The 22,205-nt window shown below is 41.2% G+C and overlaps 2 protein-coding genes across 4 annotated transcripts in view; one reads left to right on the top strand and one right to left on the bottom strand.

Annotated features, from left to right (window-relative positions):
- c22h10orf90 (chromosome 22 C10orf90 homolog) overlaps nt 1-15,993 on the bottom strand; it is a 282,594-nt gene extending 266,601 nt beyond the window's left edge. Inside the window, exon 1 of one of the 2 annotated variants that reach the window (XM_059947699.1) lies at nt 15,827-15,993. The gene's annotated coding sequence lies outside the window, so the exon portion shown is untranslated. The remainder of the gene's footprint in view (nt 1-15,826) is intronic. The other variant, XM_059947700.1, reaches the window with a different exon arrangement.
- Nucleotides 15,994-16,424: 431 nt separating this feature from the next.
- Nucleotides 16,425-22,205, top strand: part of dock1 (dedicator of cytokinesis 1) — a 549,009-nt gene continuing 543,228 nt past the window's right edge. For both annotated transcript variants that reach the window (XM_059947697.1, XM_059947695.1), the window contains exon 1: nt 16,425-16,605. In XM_059947697.1, the coding sequence (XP_059803680.1) occupies nt 16,563-16,605 (43 nt within the window). In that variant the 5' untranslated portion in view covers nt 16,425-16,562. The remainder of the gene's footprint in view (nt 16,606-22,205) is intronic.

Here is a 22,205-nt window from a genome sequence, read left to right as displayed (position 1 = left end):
ACAGTGGTTAGTTCCCTACTAATACAGCAAAACAGGTGAACTGTTGACTGGCAGAGCAGAAAGCTGAAAGGGTTCTCAAAAGAAGAATGTACCAGGCATTCTGAAAATAATTCTAATTCCACGCCAGCAATGAACTAGCAATGTTGTGATGCAGGATTTTGACTCAAAATGTCAACAATTGCTTTCCTCCCATAGATGCTACTTGACTTACTGACTTCTTCCAATAGATTGTTTATTATTCCAGATTCCAGCATCTGCAGTCTCTGTATTTCCAATGAAATACAGTACAATGTATTTCTCCCTCCTGCCATCTGGCAAAAGGTACAGAAGCATTCGGGCTCTCACGACCAGACTGTGCAACAGTTTCTTCCCCCAAGCCATCAGACTCATCAATACCCAGAGTCTAGACTGCCATCCACATCATTTATTATTATATTGAAACTTGTCCTCTGCTTTGCCTATTGTCTTGTGTATTATTTATTTATTTATTTATTAGTTAATTATTGTACTGCCCTGAACTGTTTTGTGCACTTTATGTAGTTCTGTGTAGGTCTATAGTCTAGTGTAGTTTCTGTGTTATTTTACTTGGTCTAGTGTAGCCTTGAGTTGTCTCACATAGAATAGTGTAGTTTTGTTTTGTTTTATGTAGCACCATGGTCCTGAAGAAACGTTTCGTCTTGACTTGACTTGAAAATGCAAGGATCATATATCCAATCCCTGGCCAGACGACCATTCAATTATATTTAAATTGACTTTGTTTGCTTACAGTCATTGACAACATGTCATCATTTGCCATGCATTGATTTCTCTGTTCAAAAGACACAATTCCACAGACAATAAAACAGAACAGTACAGTTCAGTTCAGGCCCCTTGGCCCACAGTGTTAGGACCATAAGTCAAGGCAGCTGAATTAAACCATTTGGCCCATTGAATCTGCTCCGCCATTCCATCATGGCTAATCCATTCCCCACCCCCCCTCAGCCCCACCCCCTGGCCAACTCCCTGTATCCTTTGATGCAGTGTTCAGTCAAGAACTTATCAAGTTCTGCCTTAAATACACCCAACAACCTGAGTTTCGCAGCTGTCTATGCTAACAAATCTCACAAATTCACCACTCCCTTGCAAAAGAAATTTCTCCACATCTCTGCTTTACATGGATGCTCCTCTATCCTGAGGCTGTGCCCTCTTGTCCTACACTGCCCCACCACAGGAAACCTTAGATGAGTAGCCCAAAACTGTTCACAATACTCAAAGTGAGGCTACACCAGTGCCCCAGAAAGCCTCAGCATCACATCGCTGTTCTTGTATTCTGGACCTCTTGAAATGAAGGCTAACATTGCATTTGCCTTGTTCACCACCAATTCAGCTTGTCAGTCCCTCTGATTTTTGGGTTCCCCCTTGTTTAGAAAATAGTCTGCACATTTATTTCTACTACCAAAGTGCATGACCATGTATTTTCCAACATTGTATTTCACTTGCCACTCTCATGTCTATTTTCCTAATCTAAGTCCTTCTGCAGCCTACCTCTTTCCTCAACATCACCTGCCCCTCCACCAATCTTTGTATCATCTGCAAAGTTGTCAACAAAGCCATTCCATCGTGTAAATCATTGATATACAGTAGAGAAAGAAGCAGTCTCAACACTGACCCCTGCAAAACATCGCCAGAGAACATCACAGCCAACCAGAAAAGGATCCTTTTATTCCAATTCACTGCCTCCTATCAATCAGCCAATGCTTTAACCATGCCAGTAATTTTCCTGTATTACCATGGGCTCTAAACTTGATAGGCAGCCTCATGCATGGTACCTTGTCAAAGGCTTTCTGATGTTCCAATAGGCAACATTCACTGCAACCCTTTATCTATCCTATTTGTAATCTCCTTAAAGAATTCCAACAGGTTCAGTGATAGTGCAAGTGAAGTTATCCCCATTGGTTCAAGCCTTGGTTGAGGAGAAATAACCATTCCTGAACCTGGTGGTGTGAGTCCTGAGGCTCCAGTACTTTCTTCCTGATGGCAGCAAGAAGAAAAGAGCACGGCCTGGTTGGCAGGGATGATGGATGCTGCTTTCCTGCAACAATGTTCTGTGTAGGTATGCTCAGTGGAGGGGATGGCTTTACCTGTGATGGACTGGGCTGCATTCACTACTTTTTGTAGGATTTTCCATTGAAAGGCAGTGGAGATGATAGTGCCAGCAAACAAGGCAGCATCCTTCACATAGTTCATGAAAATACTTCTTCTTTCAAATATGATTCTACTACTGTTGGAACCCATAGTTTACATTTTGATGGTGTGTTTTCAGGCCGATTAAGCGATCTGGTGCTTTGCTGTCTCTGAGGCTTGGAGCGAAGTGTGCAGCTTAGAGACAGGGTGTGAGCACATGGTCGACCCCATTTCTCACCAATCTCACTAATTAAAGTGTTGAGCAAAATTTTAGATCAACAAAGATGTGAGCAGAAGGCGAGAAGTTTAGTGCTGTCTGTCTGTGGTCTCTCTCTCTCTCTCTCTCTCTCCCTCTCGCTCCATGCTGCCAGAGGATAGTGTCAGAATCTTGGCAAGTTTTAATCAAAACCGTTTGTAGATTGAACTCTGTGTTTCATGTTATATGTGTTTCTGATTTCTGGTTACTTCTTTTTTTATTGCTATTTTGTGTGATTTGATCAGGGCTGGCATATTGGGTCTGTGGCCTGCAGTGAACAAACATCACAGCGTTAAATTAAAATGAATTGAAGTAAATTGAACATTCTGAGATTGTCTAAATGACTCTGTGGTTTAATGTTTTATATTCTGTGTTTTTTGTTGATTTTTTGCCGTTTGCATGTGTGGTGTTTGACGTTTTCTTGAATGGGTTCCATTGTACTTTGAACTTTGGTGCTTCCATACCAGGCTATGATGCAGCTCATCAATATACTCTCCAGCATATATCTATAGAAGTTTGCCGAAATTTGAGATGTTATGCCGAATCTTTGCAAACTTCTGAGGAAGTAGAGATGCTGCCATGCTTTCTTCGTAATTGAATTTATGTGCTGGGCCCAGGACATGATAACACTGAAAAATTTAATTTGCTGATCCCTCTCCACTTCTGATCCCCTGATGAGGATGGGCTCCTGGATCTCTGGTTTCCTCCTCCTGTAGTCGGTAATCAGCTCCTTGGTCTTGATGACATGACTAAGAGATTGTTGTGGCTCTAGTCAGCCAGATTTTCAATCTCCCTCCCGCATACTGATTTGTCACCATCGTTGATTTGGCAGCAGGCTGAAGGTAGCAGACACCAACAGAATCAACAAACTCATTCGTAAGGCCAGTGATGTTGTTGGGTTGGAACTGGACTCTCTGACGGTGGTGTCTGAAAAGAGGATGCTGTCCAAGTTGCATGCCATCTTGGACAATGACTCCCATCCACTCCATAATGTACTGGTCAGGCACAGGAGTACATTCAGCCAGAGACTCATTCCACAGAGATGTAACACTGAGCGTCATAGGAAGTCATTCCTGCCTGTGGCCATCAAACTTTACAACTCCTCCCTCGGAGTGTCAGACACCCCGAGCCAATAGGCTGGTCCTGGACTTATTTCCACTTGGCAAGATTAACTTCTTATTTAATTATTTGTGGTTTTATATTGCTATACTTCTACACTATTCTTGGTTGGTGCAACTGTAATGAAACCCAATTTCCCTCAGGATCAATACAGTTTGTCGGTCTGTCGTATGACAGTGGTGTCATCAGCAGAAGTTAATGTCGCATTGGAGCTGTGCTTAGCCACACTTTTATAAGTGTAAAGCGAGTAGAGCAGGGGGCTAAGCACATAGCCGTGTAGTGCACCTGTGCTGATAGAGATTTGAGAGGAAATCTTGTCGCCAATCTGAACTGACTGGCATCTGCAATAGAGAAAATAGAAAATCCAAATGCAAAAAGAGGTATTGAGACCAAGGCCTTGAAGCTCAATGATTAGTTTTGATGGGATGATAGAGGCAAAAGGAAAAATTAATTAAGGTCCATAATATTTTGAGGATCCCAGAAATAGTGTATATAAAGGACCCATTTCCCTTGGCTGAAGGATCAAAAAGTAGGGGAAATAATTTTATAATACTAGGAAGAATAGAGGGGAGGTAAGGGTGGTAATTGTCTAGCACTCATTTCCTGAGAGGGTGATGAAGTCAGAAACTCTCACCATATTTTTAAGAAGTGACAGTGTATGTACTTAAGGAGCTGGAGCCTGCTGCATTGCAGTTCAACTACTGAAAGGTAGGGGTAGATTGGGTGGTACCTTCTTGGTTAATGGGATATGATGAGCTATTTACTCACCATGTTGTAAGTTTTTACGATTCAATGAAATGCACATTCAAATGCCCTCTGTACACCCCTCATAGTTTTGCAAAGCTCTGGATCATGCTCTGGAATTGATCCAGATTATTGATGACCGATATACTAAGGAGTCATGCTGACTCTGCTTCATAAGATTACAATTCTCATCTGCTATTACTTACGTAATAATTAATTCTACCTTAGATGTTAGGCTAATCAGCTTATAGCTAAATCCTTTATCACCTCTCTCTGTCTTTTTGAATAGGGGTGTCACATAAACAGTTTTCTAATTCTCTGGCTTTTCTCCATAATCCATGAAGTTTTGGAAGATTATAAATATTACCATGATTATTTCAGTAGATCCTAGTAAACCCGCCAACCAGACTCAGTGAATTATCAACCTTTTGCCCTGTTACTTATCATATTCCAGATTCTGCAGCCTCTTGAACCCATTTATTACTATCCAGCCTCTTAGCACTTACTCCATCCTACCCTTCCACAATATCCCCCCCATAACATCCCCCCAACTACCCCCTCATTTATCTTTTCTTATCTGTCTCTAGTTATCATCCACCTGACTTCACCCTTCTCCTCCCCCACCTAGGTTAATTGACTCATCACCTCCTTCCTCACTGGGTTCCACCCATCAATTGCTAGCTGCTGCCTTCCCATCTCTCTTATTCATTAGACTGGGAATCGTTCCTTTACATTTTCAGTTCTGCTGCAGAGTCTCAACCTAAAATATCAATTATCCCTTTGCCTTTAAAGATGCTGCTTGACCTGCTGAGTTCCTCCATCAGTTTTTATTTGCTCAAGATTCCGCCATCTGCACTCTCTTATGTCTCCATTTTAGTTTCATTTGTTTGTCAAATGGTAATTTTCTAGATGTGGTGAAGGTATTTAATTCCTCCCCAACATTATTCAGCACTTCCCAGGAAGTGCACTTTGTGAGTGCATTGCACAAAATAATAAGCTACAATAAATCCACAGAATTCTAATTACTCTTTTTCTGTTTGTTTATGAGTACATCTGAATCTCTATTTTGTGTTGTGATTTCAACTAAACTCTCATTAACTTATAAAAATAGGCAACTTAGGCACAATGAGATCATGATGGCTCTTAAACCTGAACATCATTTTTACAAACTTGAGGAAATCTGCAGATGTTGAAAATCCAAAGCACACATACAAAATGCTGGAGGATCTCAGCAGCATCTATGGAAAAGAACGAACAGTCGGAGTTTCTGGATGAGACCTGAAAAAGGGTCCTGAAGAAGGGTCTCAGCCTGAAACGTCATCTGTTTACAATTGATACAAAATCATTGAAGTATTATTTATTGATAAAATGTCTGCTAAGTTCAGAGTCAAATCAAAAGTTATAGAGTACTACAGCACAAAAAACAGGCTCTTTGGCTCACCTAGTCCATGCCGAACTGTTTTTCTGCCAAGTCCCATTGACCTGCACTTGGACCATAACCTTCTACATCCCTCCCATCCATGTACTTAGCCAAACTTCTCTTCAATTTTGCAATCAAACCTGTATTCACCACTTCCGTGGGTGGCACATTCCACACTTGCCCTGCTCTCCGAGTGAAAAAGCTTCCCCTCAGATTCCACTTAAATGTTTCACCTTTCACCCTTAACCTGTGACCTCTGGTTCCAGTCTCACTGAAACTCAGTGGAAAATGACTCCTTGAATTTACCTGATCTATACCCCTCCTAACTTTGTATACCTCTATCAAATCTCCCCTCATTCTTCTACATTCCAGAGAAAAATTTCCTACCCTATTCAGCCTTTGCCTATAACTCAGGTATTCAAATCCAAGCACCAACCTTGGAAATTTTCTCTGTCCTCTTTCCATCTTATTTATATCTTTCCTATAAATAAAAGACCAGAAGTGCACACAATTCAGTACTCCAAATTTGCCCTCACCAATGTTTTATACAACTGCAACAGGAGATTCCAATTCATGAAAGTCAATACCTTGATGCACGAAGGGTAATGTGTCAAAAGCTCTCTTTATGACACCATCTACCTGTGACACAACTTTCAAGGAATTAGAGATAGCTATTTCCCAATCCATCTGATCTAGATCCCGTTCCAAGCTTTGAAAATATTCCTCACTGCCCACTGTGCTTCTAAACTTGCTGTCACCCAAAAATTTGCTGATCCAGTTTACCACATTATCAAACAACAATGGACCTAGCACAGATCCCTGAGACACATTACTAGTCACAGATCTCCAATAAGAGAAGCAACCATTTACTACCACTCTTTGCCCTTTCCCACTAAGACAATGTTGAATCCAATTTACTATGTCATCCTGATTTCCAGGTGAATGAACCTTTAGGTACAGCTTTCCATGTGAGATTTTATCAAAGGCTTTGCTAAAGTCCATGTAGACAAAATCTTAAGATTCAAGGTACATTTATTATTGAAGTATGTATGTAGTGTACAACCCCAAAATTTGTCTTCCCCACATAGTCATGAAACAAAGAACAACCATGGAACCAATCCATTCAAAGAAAACCATCAAACATCAGTCCCCCTCCTCCACCCTGCCCATTACCTTTCCTTCATCAATTTTCCTCAAAAACCTCTATAACATTGTTTAGATATGTCTTACCACCCCTGTCTCCTGAATGATCCAAAGGGCATCCTGGTCAGTTTCCCTAAAAGAATCTGTAAGAAGCTGCAGCTGGATGCATTTCTTGCAGGTGTAGTGGTCAGGCATACCGGAGGTCTCCCAGTCTTTCTACATTCTGCAAGAGGAGCACTCCACTGCTCTAACTCTCATTCTCACCACTCTAACTGTGCAATAAGAAAGGAAGAAACTTACCAGAAACTTATCTTACCCTCTGCTTCTCCTTGTCAATTCCTCTTGAGCTAAAGCTTTGTCTCCCAATTCTAAACCCTGGTCTACTTACATAATGGGCATTCCAACATTGGCTACTATGGTTAAACCTAACTTCTTTTTATTGGGCCTTGCCAGTTGCCTAATAACCCATATGATCTCAAGTTCCTCAGACAGTCTCAAAAGGTCCTGCTCCATTTTTAAACCTGGTGCATTTCTCTCCCACAAGTAACTGACCTAAACAATCTCAAGCTCCACAGAAAGACCTTTCAGGCCTGGTTCACTTTTTAAGTCAGGTATCTGACACACTCAGTAAGTCACTACACAATAAGTTTCATGCCAATTCATCTCATGCTAATCTTCCAAAAATATTCCCCAATTTTTTGTGCAAGTTTGTTGTGGTTATTCCAGTGAATATGGTAAAAGACCAAAATACCAATAGAAAGTATACTGAATTCTAATAATAAATAGAGTATAATTGTGTCTGAAATACTTGTCCTGTTAACTTTGGAGCTAAAGCTTGACTCCAAGCACTATTCTGCTTTAGCATTAAAAATATGAAAGTATCTTTGGCAAATGTAGATAACTCTCTTCCCTCAGTTGAAATATTTTTTTATTGTATCCTTTATATTATACAAAATCGAACAGTCATTATAAATAGAATAAGGTGCATGCATTGTGCCACTGAAATATATCAGTATGTACAATATGTGTAGCTAAAACCATGGAATAAAAACAACAATTCAAATTCAAATATCTTCTGTACACCCCTTGCACAATTGCAAAGTTAGTACCAAGCTTTGGTAGTGGTATAAATTATTTACCTCCAATATATTAAGAATTAAGAACTTTTATCATATTCATAATGATAAATGTAGAGATATATTTCACAAAATTAGATCATTAAGATCAGATGGAAAATTTTCACTTGCATTTTTAAAAACATATAGACATCTGATTACCTAATTTTGATGTAAAATTAATTTTGGCTAAGCATAACTGAATGTATCAATTTACACCTTGAAGTTACTAGGTAGAACGATTAAGACCCAATACAACTGGAGTGGCTTCAGATGTGGCAAACTATTTATGAAAGATTTGTGTATATTGTTTATGGATGTCAATGGAAAGGACAACTTAAGAGATGCTACTGCATCTTTTTGATAAATTATCATTGTGTGGGACTCTAGTGGTGGAACATTGTGTCTGATGAGTTACTCTGAGAACACTTCAAGCTGAGAGCAGCAGCTATACTTGAGATGGTAAGAAAACTCAAATGGGATGTGTGTACTGTAGTTGGATGTTCTTGGCAACATATTGTGAACAACTAAAAGAAGCAATGGGGAAAGCTTGGGATAAAGCTGCCACCTTTGCTCTTGTGTGGGGGAAGTTAAACTTACACATGAGCAAAAGAAGGAAAATTGACTTTTGAGTAAACTATATTTTAAAAATACACTGAATTATTTCCAAATTTCAACACTTTCACCCCAATGCAGCAATATTTCCATTGATATCTGTTTTTGGTTTTATGGTACTTTTAACATTAACTGAATTACATTGAATTAGACGGATTCTAACAGAAACAATATTGTAATCATTTTCTGACCTATTACTTTACTGCTCTATCAACTCATATGGAATTTCAAAGAATATAAGTGGAAGCAAGACGTCCTTGAGTCAAAATACTTAGAAAAAGATAAATAAGTGTAATTCTGATTAACCAAAACTTATGATTACAAGGTCCATATTTATTTGGTATACTTGTTGCCATTCTGGACATAAATTTTGCCTGCTTTATTAAAGCACTAAGTACAATCATTGCTACTTTTTATTCATGTATTGCTCAGAGTTCTTTCTTGGAACTATTTCTGTTTTTGTACATAAACTATATTTTATTCACTGATAATGGTACTGGATTTCATGCTCCCTTTTACTGAATCATTATCTTCATTATATTGGGGCTGAGGCGGAAAGATCAAATTGTGCTATGCAATTTAGAATTGATCAAAGGAAGGGAATTGAGCATTTATCCATTTTATGCTTATTGTGACATCCTGAATAAACATTTTTAATAATACCTAATCAACTATAATGTGAGAATTTTCAAGTTTATATACTACATGTGGCTCTTTCAAAACCGCCACAGAGGCATACCTAACTATAAACTTCCATTGTCATGCATGTTTTGACCTCAATTGAAAATAACAGGCTGTTATAAGACAATCAAGGATAAACCTTAGCATAAGTAGATGTAAGTAGATTTGCAGCTTTGTTTTCTATTGATCACAAAATCATTTATTAGCAATTGGTCTGTCTACTCTGTTACAATATTTCCATAAAAAAACATTTGACTAATTTTTAATCTTCAGTATACATGGTTCATGAATTAGCAATCTTAGAATTCACTTCTTATCTATCATATATATTTACAAAAAATTGGATGGGCAGAAAGACACATCTCTGATTCACAGATGACGTGACTCAGAACAATAGGCTTCAACGTCTCATCTCGACGATTCATGTACCTGAGGAATTAGTGTCACTTGTGCCTCCTGCCTGAATGGAACTCCAATCACAGAACAGGCCGGTAACTCACTGAGCTGGGGAGGTGGGTGACAACCAGGTCTTGCTGTCACGGGCCTGCCAGACCTGACATAACAACCACAGATATCCTTCGTCTCATGCCCACATCACTGGTCTTTGAGCATGAAGCAGATGCCTGGACTGTGGATGTCATCAGTCCATGTCGTTGGCCTTTAAACACTAACCTGACCCCTAACAAAGCCATCCCTATGAACCAAAAAAACCCTTATCTAAAAGCAAATATTTAGGCAATGAACCTGTGGGTGCAATTGCTCACACAGTCAGGAGATGCACTTTAAATAGAAGTTTTTTTTAAATTTCGGGTTTGTTGTTTTCTAAATTTTTATTGTCCCTTGTTGATACCTACTGCAACATCTTTTTTCTATTGGAAGAGTAGGGAACTGTATAAATATTACATTATCTACAGATAAATTAGCCTTTTTTTATTTGGAATGAGGATAAAATCAAGAAGCTATAATTTCTAAGATTAACTGCCAGAAGAGGTAGTGGTTTGGCATTGCAGAATTTCCTATGATGCTTTGGCAACACTGAATCAATCAAATGACGGGAAATTTTATTAGCCTTAAGTGAATCACTTTGAAAGAATATTTCAATTGTTAAAACTTCAAATTTTAAGTGAAATTTTGTTGTAATTTTTAGAAGCTGTGTTTAGCTTTGGAGGGTTGGGAGAGAGCAAAGTAGGAAGGAAAATGAAATGATGACTGAAAACACTAATTACAAATGTATCTGACGTGAGCTTTTAATTTGTGGTTTGGATTCTGATATTTGTTTAAATATTATGCATTTTATAGAGTCACAACATCTGCCAAACTTGCATTGGCACCCGAAGAACCATCGGAATCCAAATGGTACATTTTAGTGTGAAGAATACAGCCGAGCTTCAATGGGTAAAAAATCCAAACAATGTTAATAAGCTTACACACACAATACTGGAGGAATTCAGCTTGTGATTGGACTTAGTAAGCTAATATATGGTATGCATTTCTGCTCAGAAATTTTACTAGTCATCATTTTGAATTAGACTTTTCAATTTTGAACTGAAATTTCTTCACTTAGAGTTTTAAATATTTGGAATTCTCTACCCTCTATTCAGAGTTAGCCACTAATTGCTTTCAGAATTACAGTAATGGAAATCAATGAGAAACAAGCAAAAATCAATTTAAAAAAATTCACCTTCCTTTTAACAGTTTTTGAAGTGCTAACTGTAGGGAAACTCAATTAAAAACTATATATAGCATGAAAATACACAATCATCCAGTATATGAGTGCTTGTAGCAGCAAGAGTAGGCCACCAGGCTCCTCGAAACTTCCCACATTCAATGTGAGCATGGCTGATCTATGCTAGTGTCAATTTCTCCTCTGCTCTGTGCCAGTTACACAAAGCCCTCAATTCCAACATTTCATAGACATGGATTCAGATTCACATGCACATTGAAACATACAGTGAAATACATAATTTGGATTAACAACCAACACAACCTAGGGATGTGATGCGGTAGCCTACAAATATTGCCTCATATTCCGGTGCCCACAATGCTCGGCAGAGCAACAGAGGACACAATAAAACAACAACAGCAAGATAAGCCTCTTTCCTCCTTCCTACCTATCCACACACATAGATGGTCCCTCAACTCCAGTATAGATCCCCAGCCTTTAGTTTCCAGGTTTGGCCATCTTATGGACTTCTGATTGACCTTCAGCGCTGATCTTTGGTATTGGCTCCTAAACTAGCTGATAATGCGATCCTGAACCACAAATGAACTCCAGGCACGCTGACTGATCGGCCCTCATGTTTCCTCCTCATGTGGACTTTGAGCATAGAGTGGAGGCCTGGTCTGTGGATTCCTTTGTCACCTATCCATGTTGCTGGCCTTTGATTGTGGAGTGGAAGCCTGGACTACGGATGTTCTTCGTCACCCATCCATAAAGTTGGCCTTTGAGTGTGGGGCAGAAGCCTGGACTGCGGATGTCCATTGTCACCTGTCCACATTGCTGGCCTTTGACTAGGGAACATTGAGTATGGAGCTAAGGCCTGATGCATAACTCTTCTATTTCCCTGCCCCTAAATGCAGAATTACCTCTAACATCCCCATATCACTGTCGTTAAACCCTAACCTGATTCTAAACTCCCCTCTCTGTCCCCAAAATCATCCATATAGACAACTAAATCTAAGCCCCGATATTGACAGAGATTGCAGATCAGCGCCACCTTGAAAAAAATATATTTAATCATCTTTACCTTAAATGTATCTAATGGTTTAGGCTCCCCCTCCTTCAGGGCCAGAAAATTCCAGAGATTCACTACCTTCTAAGAAAAGAATCTTCTACATTGCTGAGTTTAAAGGAGTAGAACCTTATTTTGCAGCTCTGTTCTTTTGCCTGTGACTCTCTCATTCTAGAAAACATCTCAACCTCTATCTCATCATGCTTCGTTAGGACCTTATATGTTTGAATAATGTCACCCCTCAATCTTCCAAACTCCAAAGAATACAAACCAAAGGTATTAGTATGTGCTAAATTGAACAAGACAACATTTATCCAAAATACATTAATGCAGAAACATAAATAAAGCAAGCACAGATACAGAGATGATACCTGGCAGCTAAAAAGTGTTTGTGGACTGACCAGAGGAGATAACTGATGAATAAAGTGGACTGGTGGCACTTGACAGATTAAACTATAACAACTTGTGCTTTGTTTGCCTTCAATAAAACTCTTCAAGGCATTTCACAGGAGCATTATCAAATAAAATGTGATACAGAGCCATATATTGGAACATGATGATTGACATGTTTTAAATAGATAATAAAGCAGAGGTGACAGGCAATGCCATTCAGGGAAGGAATCCCATAGCCTAGGTATAGATAGCTGAAGGCATGGCAACCATTGATGATGTGACTAAAACAGCAGAAAGTTTAAGGAACAACACACACAAAATGCTGGTGGAACACAGCAGGCCAGGCAGCATCTATAGGGAGAAGCGCTGTCGACGTTTTGGGCCGAGCCCCTTCGTCAGGACTAACTGAAAAGAAAAATAGTAAGAGATTTGAAAGTAGTGGGGGGAGGGGGAAATGTGAAATGATAGGAGTAGACCGGAGGGGGTGGGATGAAGCTAAGAGCTGGAAAGGTGATTGGCAAAAGTGATACAGAGCTGGAGAAGGGAAAGGATCATGGGACGGGAGGCCTCAGGAGAAAGAAGTGGGGGGGGGGGAGAGAAGCACCAGAGGGAGATGGAGAACAGGCAAACAACTAAATATGTCAGGGATGGGGTAAGAAGGGGAGGAGGAGCATTAACGGAAGTTAGAGAAGTCAATGTTCATGCCATTAGGTTGGAGGCCACCCAGCTGGTATATAAGGTGTTGTTCCTCCAACCTGAGTTTGGATTCATTTTGACAATAGAGGAGGGCATGGATAGACATATCAGAATGGGAATGGGATGTGGAATTAAAATGTGTGACCATTGGGAGATCCTGCTTTTTCTGGTGGACCGAGCGCAGGTGTTCAGCGAAACGGTCTCGCAGTCTGCATCGGGTCTCACCAATATATAAAAGGCCACACTGGGAGCACCAGACGCAGGATACCACACCAGCCGACTCACAGGTGAAGTGTCGCCTTACCTGGAAGGGACTAGAAAGACTTCAGCTTTACACAGACTTTACAGAGAAAAGTGAAAAATGTAAACTAGGTGGAACTTAAGTATAAAGCAGAAAATCATTAGCTCCCAGTTCAGCTGGTTTATATGTCTCCTAGTGCTCCAAAATATCTTTCATCCTTCACATTCTGTTCTCCCACCCAACAACTCACAGAGCTACAAATGTGTCTTAGCATATTTCAGTCTTTAAATTGCAATCCTGGTGCTTCCTCATTTCAGACCCATCTCCAATGCTCATTGTCTTTGATACATTGGTTGCTAACTCTTCCCGATCCTTCCAACACAAAACAGGATGTTATCTTAATGTTCCCAATATTCTCTCAAAGTGATCTTGCCTCAAGGGTCTTCTCACCACTATTAGATTCTGAACATACATAGACCCTGTTCCCAATTTCAATCACGCAGATATAAAAGGTCTGTGTCCCAGATAACACTTCTTGGCATTATATTCTAAAGGGAAATTTTTGCATATGCAGATATTGCATTTACTGTTTTATATAATGACATTTATCAGAAGCATTGTATGTGAATGGCCTGAAGCATTGTTAAAGATCCCTACCACCCACCTCATAATCCCTTTGATTCACTACCATCAGGAAGGAGGCACAGAAGGATCAGGGCTAGGATAACAGCTTCTTTCCCAGGCTGTGAGACTAATGAACACTCTGTCAGCACTGAGGTCTTGTTACTAGGACAGGGAGCTGTTTATAGTACAGTTTACTCTCTATCTCTGCTGTGTACTTCACATGTATTTTGAATTATATTTTATTAACTTACATTACTTGTAATATTTTGTTTCATGTTCTGTGTATGATACATGTATTGTGGGTGCACTGTGCTCCCCAAGAGAGTTGTTTCATTTTGTTGTATGTATGTACAGTCCGATGAAAATAAACTTAAACTTGAAATTTAGAAATACATTCCTAAAATTGAAGTTAAAATCCAACAGTATGCATAATAAATCATTAAGTATTGTAAAACAGTAGTCATCCTTTAATATTAGGCACACTTGTACACTGTATAAACCAAATGCATTCTCTGATTCATTCTAGACAAATTGATTTTGCGCATAAATTATTTTTCAAAGAGGATGTGGTCAATGTATTGCGAGTGCACGTGCGGATACCGTTCACAGTTGCCCAGTTCACAAACCGTGACACCTTCATGCAAATCCTGTAACCACCACTTTGGTCCAAAACAGCTGAATTAACTTATCTTATCTGATTCCATACACACAATACTTGCAATGGAACCTATTCAAACAGATATCATTAATGGTAATGACCATACTTCCTGCACTTTATAGAGTTCTATCACCTTAATAACATTCTCTGTAGTTATCAAAGTGTATTATTTAGTGGTTTGAAACCATCCCCCCCCCCCAGCAAAATGGATGATGTCCTGTATAGACATTGACTGTTACTGTCCACCATTGTTGAATTCAGAATTGTCAAGGACAACGTAATTGCCAAGAATTTCTCCTAGCTATGTGCATATTTGATCACTACGACAGATAATTTTCAGCCATTTCCAGCATTATATTTCACATTTCCAATATTCGGTATTTTCTTTATGTTCAAAGTTTAAAGTTCAAAGTAAATTTATTACCAAAATACATATATTCCACCATATACAACCCTGAGATTTGTTTTCTTGTGAGCACGCTCAATAAATACAATAACCATAATAGAACCAATGAAAGACCACACCAACAGGGTAGACAACCAGTGTTCAAAAGACAACGAACTGTGCAAATACAAAAAGAAGAAAAATAATAAGCAATAAATATTGAGAACATAAGATTGACAGTCCTTCAAAATAAGTTCATAGGTTGTTGGAAGAGTTCAGTGATGGGGCAAGTGAAGTTGAGTGAATTTATCCCCTCTAACTTCACTTGCTCCATCACGGAGCTTTCCCCACAACCCATAGACTTATTTTCAAGGACTGTTCATCCTATGTTTTTGATATCATGCCCTCTGGTTCAAGAGTGTGAGGGGTAGTAAGTGTTCCTGAACCTGGTGGGTGAGTCCTGAGGCTCCTATATCTTCTCCCTGATGGCAGCAGTAAAAGAGGAGAGCATGACCTGGATGGTTCAGATAACTTTAGATTTTCCCGGACACACCTTTATTGATTCACGCTTTTCCAGCCAGCACTAACACCACTTGCAACGACAATTTTTAAATTTTTATTCTCCCCAATTATCCCCCACAAATTAAACTTGCTTTTATTTATAACCTTTTTAAAACATTTTCTAGTTCAGGTGAAGCAAGACCTGGAACCAGATATCAACCTCCCGCTGTTGCTCCACCCTTTTCCTCCACCATTCTAAACAGGTTATCTCCATCGATGGTGTTGACCCTTTGAGTTCCTCCAGCGCCTCATGTGTTAATTAAAAATACACTTCACTTACTGTCAAGGGCATTGTCTTTGAGCTGTGGAAGATCATTGTCTGAATTCAAAAGTAGAACAATTAATGACCGCTCATTGGAAACTTTCTTCCTCTTTAGTGACAGTTGATTTGCGTTTCCTTTTACGCACTCTGCCCGACTTTCTGATTATTTTCATTATTCTGAGTTTTGTTTCAGACTTCTAACACCTGCGACGGATGTATATTCCAGTCTATATCCTTTATTAAAGGAATACATCGTCATGAGTATTTTTTCCTCAGCTCGGTGGCTTCCCTTATAATTTGAGAACAAAAACACCCTGATCGTTATCGCAATGAACACGATATGGTCTTAAACTTCCCCAGCCAGAAAGTTTTTTTTAAAAAACCTAACATCTGACTGATAGGATCCCTAACCTTTCGTTCTATTATCCGCCAGGCTGCGGGCAGCGCCCGACTGGGAGACTTGTTTTGAAGAGAAGCGAAGTAAATTTTGCGGGTTCCAAGCGGGCAAGGGGACAGACAGTGCGAGCCGGCGACGTTGTAGCGGGAGGGAGGCGCAAACTCGTCCCGAAGTTTTTTTGGAAAGTTGCCGGCCGCTTGCTCACGCGCTGATCGCCGCCAGCTTTACGATCGGTGACGCTCGAGACACATGACTGGAACTTTCTTTTTCCTCCCGTGGAAAATGGCGGCTTGGACTTTCCAGGACAAATGAGGAAAGCTGGAAAAAGTAGAAGTTGAGGAAGTTTAAGCCACAACAATGACGCGTTGGGTCCCAACCAAGAAAGAAAAATATGGAGTCGGTGAGTGGCATTCCTTCACGGAATTCCAGCCATTTGTATTTTCCGATTTGAAGATCCAGCAGTTTAAAACAATTTTAGTTGTTTTTTAAAAAAATCCCCTCATTTTTTTCCTCCTTCCACATATCCACATCCCGGGCCTTTCGCACTCCTTTCAAATGAGTTGCAGACGCAGATATTAATCCTTTGGTCTTTCGGAATCGCTTTTCTTTTTAGGAGAATAATTAACAAGGAGAGTGAGTTGATGCGGGGAATCCGGTCTCCTTCCACTTTACTATCAAATGAGATCAATTAGGTTCGAGGTGTGTCGGTTTCAAAGGCCAAGTTCTCGTTTAATTTTGTGGCGTTCTTCAGTATAACTTCTAAACAACAGGCTCTTGGATTTAAAATATTTAGTACACGATGCTTTAAGAGAAATGTGCACATTATTTTGTAATCTGTTATTCCTGTTTTGCTTAATCTCACTGTAATTGCACACACCTGAGATTTTCACTGAGTGGTTATTTACTATCTTTTTTTTCGTTGGTAAATGTTGGTGATCTGATCTGGAAACTGTCTAAAACGAATCAGAACATATTTTTAAGGAAACAGTTTGGTTCGTCGTTTATTGATCGCTTCTGTCATCGTTTCTGAATAGAGTTTTTCAGTGCACTTGGCGTTTTCAGTTCACTCATTTGTGAATGATGAGTGATTTAATAAGTTTACCATTTTGTGCATAGTTTTTGTATATTTTCTTTAATCAAACTGCTTGTAATAAACAATTATAAAAACAGAAAACCTACAGCATAATACAGGCCCTTCGGCCCACAATGCTGTGTTGAACCTGTACTTACTTTAGAAATTACCTAGTGTTACACATAGCCCTCTATTTTTCTAAGCTCCATGTACCTATCTAAGAGACTCTGAAAAGACCCTATCGTATCCGCTTCCACTACCGGCAGCTCATTCCATACACTCACCGCTGTTTAAAAAAAACTTACCCCTGACATCTCTGTACCTACTTCCAAGCACCTTAAAACTGTGCCCTCTCGTGTTAGCCATTATATTTGAACGATTCTACAGAAGTAGTTTAGTTTAAGAATTACACACCCTATTTAACAGAGTTTGTCGTTACTTTGGGATTAGTCATGACTGGGCAGGGCTTTGCACTCTATTAAGACACATGAAACTAGTAGAAACAGGCCACTCAGCCCCTCAAGCCTGCTCTGAAATGCAGTGTGATTGTGGCTGATCTGTCATGGGGCTTATCTGTTCTGTTTCTCATAGTTTAATTCCCTAATCTTTCAAAAATGTAACCACTTCCTCTTACATGTCCCCAGTAATCTGGACTCCATAATCTTCAAAGGTAGGAAAATGAAGAGGTTCCCCACCCTACACAAAAAAATTGTTCTAATGCAACCTCAGTTTTGTATGACCACCCCAAATCTTATAATTATGCCTTCTAATTATTAATAGAAACATCTTGACATGTGGCCTGTCATTGCCTCTTAATGATCTTATCTGCTTCAATGAGATCATCCCTCATTCTCCTAAATTCCAAAAAATATAGAGACATTTCTTTAGCCTCTCTTAATAGGACTATTTTCTTATCTCTGGAATTAGCAAAGCATTTTGTATTCTCAAGACTTCCAGTGTACATCTGAACCAATTATTAACTTATTGAAGTGCAAGTTTACTCTTGTCAGATAAGATTGCCATTTTGTGGGAAATACTGCTGATGGTGTTTGCTGGGTATCATACAACTTGGTGTTTTGAATAGTGCAATTTATTGATGTATCAAAATATGCACATTTAAGTGTTAATACTTAATTTGAACTGTGATACCTCCAAGCATTTATTAATATAGGTTAAGAACTTGGATCCTGGATTCATGCTTGACCCTGTAAAGAAAAAGTATTCAAAAATGAACAACTTGTGCCTCCACTAAGTCCTTCTTGCTGATACAGAACATGCTCATTTGAACTGTTTTTATTTTTCCTCCTGTTTATAACTCATCTCTCTACCCTTGAAGCTTTTTTACTTTTGCATGTCAGTGTGCTTCCTTTGAATTTTTTCATCTACTTAAAGATGTAACACCTTAATTGGTCTGCAAATTCTTAATATCCAAACTATGTTTTTAATGCAACTTGTTATCAATCATTAATTTGGTACAGCATATAAACAATTAAGTGAGGAAACAAATCATTTTAGGGGAGAAATTTCATTCAAGTGTCTAAATTTTAAAAAGAAATTAGTTACAATAACATTTTGAGTTGTATGAGATTATGCATGTCCTTTAAAGTAGTTTATTTTGTTCTAGCTTTATTGGTATCAACAGGAAGATGAGAGAAGTATGGAATAAAAATCAAGAAATAACAAGTTGGGCATAATCTCTGTAGAGATAGTAAGAGTTAATTTGTGAACTTGAAACAGTAACATTACTTCCATTGGTGCTGCTTGGAAATTTGAATAGTTCCGTCATTTTCTGTTGCTGTTTCAGATTTTACTTTCAGAAATATTCTATAGATATGATTTTGTATGAAATATTTCAATTTGTAGGAAAGATAATCAGTTTCCATAATGCTTTACTGGAAAGTGATAAAAGAAAACCTTGAAATTCTGCAGCACTTGTGTCCCATTCAAGCTGTCCCAAGAACACTTTAGAGATAATTAAGTGCTTTGAAATATAGGAACGTTGTAATTCAGGAAAAATGGCAGAAAAGTTGCATAGAACAAGATTGCATGAACAATCCTGATAAACTGTCATTTTATTGAAGTTAATTTAAAGAGAAGTTAATTTAAGCAGTTACTGAAGAAAGCATTTGAACACCCCTATCTACCATGGAAGAACTATGATGAATTGTAGATTAGTTACAGCAAAGGAAACCTTTGCTGACTTTTGTAAAACAATCTATTCACTCCTGTGGTGAACTATGTGCCTGTCGGGACACGCCCCTGCTGACTGCTCCTGTGGCTCCTCCCACAGGCCCCTGTATAAAGGAGACCTGCGGCCTGAAGATCGGCCTCAGTCTCCAGGACCTTGTATGATGGACACTCACTCCTGGTTCCTTCTTCCAGTCAATAAAAGCCGATATCTCGCCTACGTCTCAGTGTGAGTTATTGATGGTGCATCAATTTTATTGACTGGAAGTTTTAAAACATGGAACCCGTTTTGCGTCCGGACCGGTTGGATTTGGACCCTCAAGACCCTGACGCAGCTCTCGCTTTTGAACACTGGCTTGCATGCTTCCAATCGTACTTGGCGGAGCTTCGTGCGACTGAACCCGCCGTTATGCACAGAATCCTACTCTCGAGGGTCTCCTCCAAAGTTTACTCCTTTATCCGGGACCTGCCGACCTACGAAGGGGCACTGGACGCCCTCAAACGACAGTACCTGCGGCCGGTGAACACCGTCTACGCAAGACATCGCTTAGCTACCCGGCAACAGCGGCCTGGCGAATCGTGCGCTGAGTTTCTCCGAGCACTACAGACACTTGTCCGAGCTTGTGACTGCAAGACGCTCACGGCAGAACAGCATGCGGAGCTGCTGGTGCGAGACGCCTTTGTGACGGGACTGAGGTCAATGTACATGCGCCAGCGGCTGCTGGAGAACTCGGATCTTACCTTAAGCTCGGCGATAGAGAAGGCCAACGCTCTAGAAGCTGCGCGGCATAACGCCGACGCTGTCCAGTCGCGCGATTCCCCGCCGGTTTCGTGGACGCCTCAGACCCCGCCACCGCCGGCTCCCGGGAGCGAATTCGCCAACGCCGCCGCCAGTCGCCATTCCACGAACTCCCCGACCCAGACCACGGCTGTGGCCCGTAAGAAACTCGTGCTTTGTTATTTCTGTGGCCAAAAGAAACATCCTCGACAACGCTGTCCAGCGCGAGAAGCGACCTGCTCCAGCTGCAGAAAGCGGGGCCACTTCGCCAAGGTCTGTAAGTCTCAACCTCGAGCGGAGTGCAGCGCTGCGGGTGAAACGTGGGGGCCGCCATCTTGCATGCCGGGATGTGGGCGGCTATCTTTGTCGACGTCAGCACGCCCCGCCCCCGACCCTCGGATGCTTACCGGGTACCCTGGATGTGAGCGGCCATCTTTGTCGGCGTCAGCATGCCCCGCCCCCGACCCTCCGATGCTGACCGGGTACCCCGACGGCGATCCAACTCTGGCCACTGTGACTCTCGACCAAAGCGCCCCACACCAGCTTGCAAGATCCATGTTGGACATCCAGGTGGAGGGGCATTGGACTGGATGCCTGTTTGACACGGGCAGCACTGGGAGTTTTATTCACCCGGACACAGTGCAACGCTGCGGACTTGCAACGCGGCCGGTCAGTCGGAGGTTCCATTTGGCCTCTGGGTCGCAGTCCGCAGACATCCGGGCGGGTTGTGTAGCGACTTTGGTGGTGCAAGGCACAGTATATCGGGACTTTGAATTGCTGGTCATGCCTAATCTGTGTGCACCTGTGCTATTGGGGCTGGACTTCCAGAGCCATCTCGAAAGTGTGACTATGGTATACGACGGGCCCCTCCCACCACTTACTGTCAAGAATCCTCAGTTTTGTGGGACTTCTTCACATACCCCGCTACTGACCACACACACACATGGACACACACATCCCATCCAGAACCAGGCCAACAGCTGCGCTACCGACACTTGCAGCCTCTCCACTCTCAAGATCCCTCCCCCATCGCTGTTCGCCAACCTGACCCCCGACTGTAAACCTGTGGCAACCAAAAGCAGGAGGTACAGCGCGGGGGACCGGGCCTTCATTCAGTCGGAGGTGCAGCGGCTGCTCAGGGAGGGGATCATTGAGCCGAGCACAAGCCCTTGGAGGGCCCAGGTGGTTGTTGTTCGGACTGGGCAGAAAAATAGGATGGTGGTGGACTATAGTCAAACCATCAATAGGTTTACGCAGCTTGACGCATACCCCCTACCCCGCATCGCGGATATGGTCAACCAGGTTGCTCAGTATAAGGTGTACTCGACAATAGATCTGAAATCCGCTTATCACCAGCTCCCCATCTGCCCAGAGGACCGCCCCTACACCGCCTTCGAGGCGGGCAGCCGGCTCTATCACTTCCTGCGCGTCCCTTTCGGTGTCATGAATGGTGTCTCTGTCTTCCAGAGGGAAATGGACCGGATGGTAGACCAGTACCAACTGCAGGCCACATTTCCCTATCTGGATAACATCACCATCTGTGGTCATGACAGGCCAGATCACGACGCCAACCTCCAACGGTTTCTCCAAGTGGCCGCAGCTCTGAACCTTACTTATAACAGGGACAAGTGTGTTTTTGGTACCACCCGCCTTGCTATACTTGGGTATGTCGTGGAAAACGGGGTTATTGGGCCTGATCCCGAACGTATGCGCCCCCTGTTAGAGCTCCCTCTTCCCACCACTCTCAAGGCCCTCAGACGGTGTCTGGGGTTTTTTTCCTATTACGCCCAATGGGTCCCCCATTACGCAGACAAGGCTCGCCCCCTGGTCAAGTCTACCTCGTTTCCCCTCTCTGCTGAGGCCTGCGCGGCCTTCAACTGCATTAAAGCGGACATTGCCAAAGCTACGATGCATGCAGTGGACGAGACCGCTCCCTTCCAAGTGGAGTGTGATGCCTCCGATT

Source organism: Hypanus sabinus, chromosome 22 (assembly GCF_030144855.1).
Source record: "Hypanus sabinus isolate sHypSab1 chromosome 22, sHypSab1.hap1, whole genome shotgun sequence".
Classification (NCBI taxonomy): domain Eukaryota; kingdom Metazoa; phylum Chordata; class Chondrichthyes; order Myliobatiformes; family Dasyatidae; genus Hypanus; species Hypanus sabinus.
The sequence above is the reverse complement of the archived record's forward strand: the minus strand, read 5'-3'. Positions and strand labels throughout refer to the sequence as shown.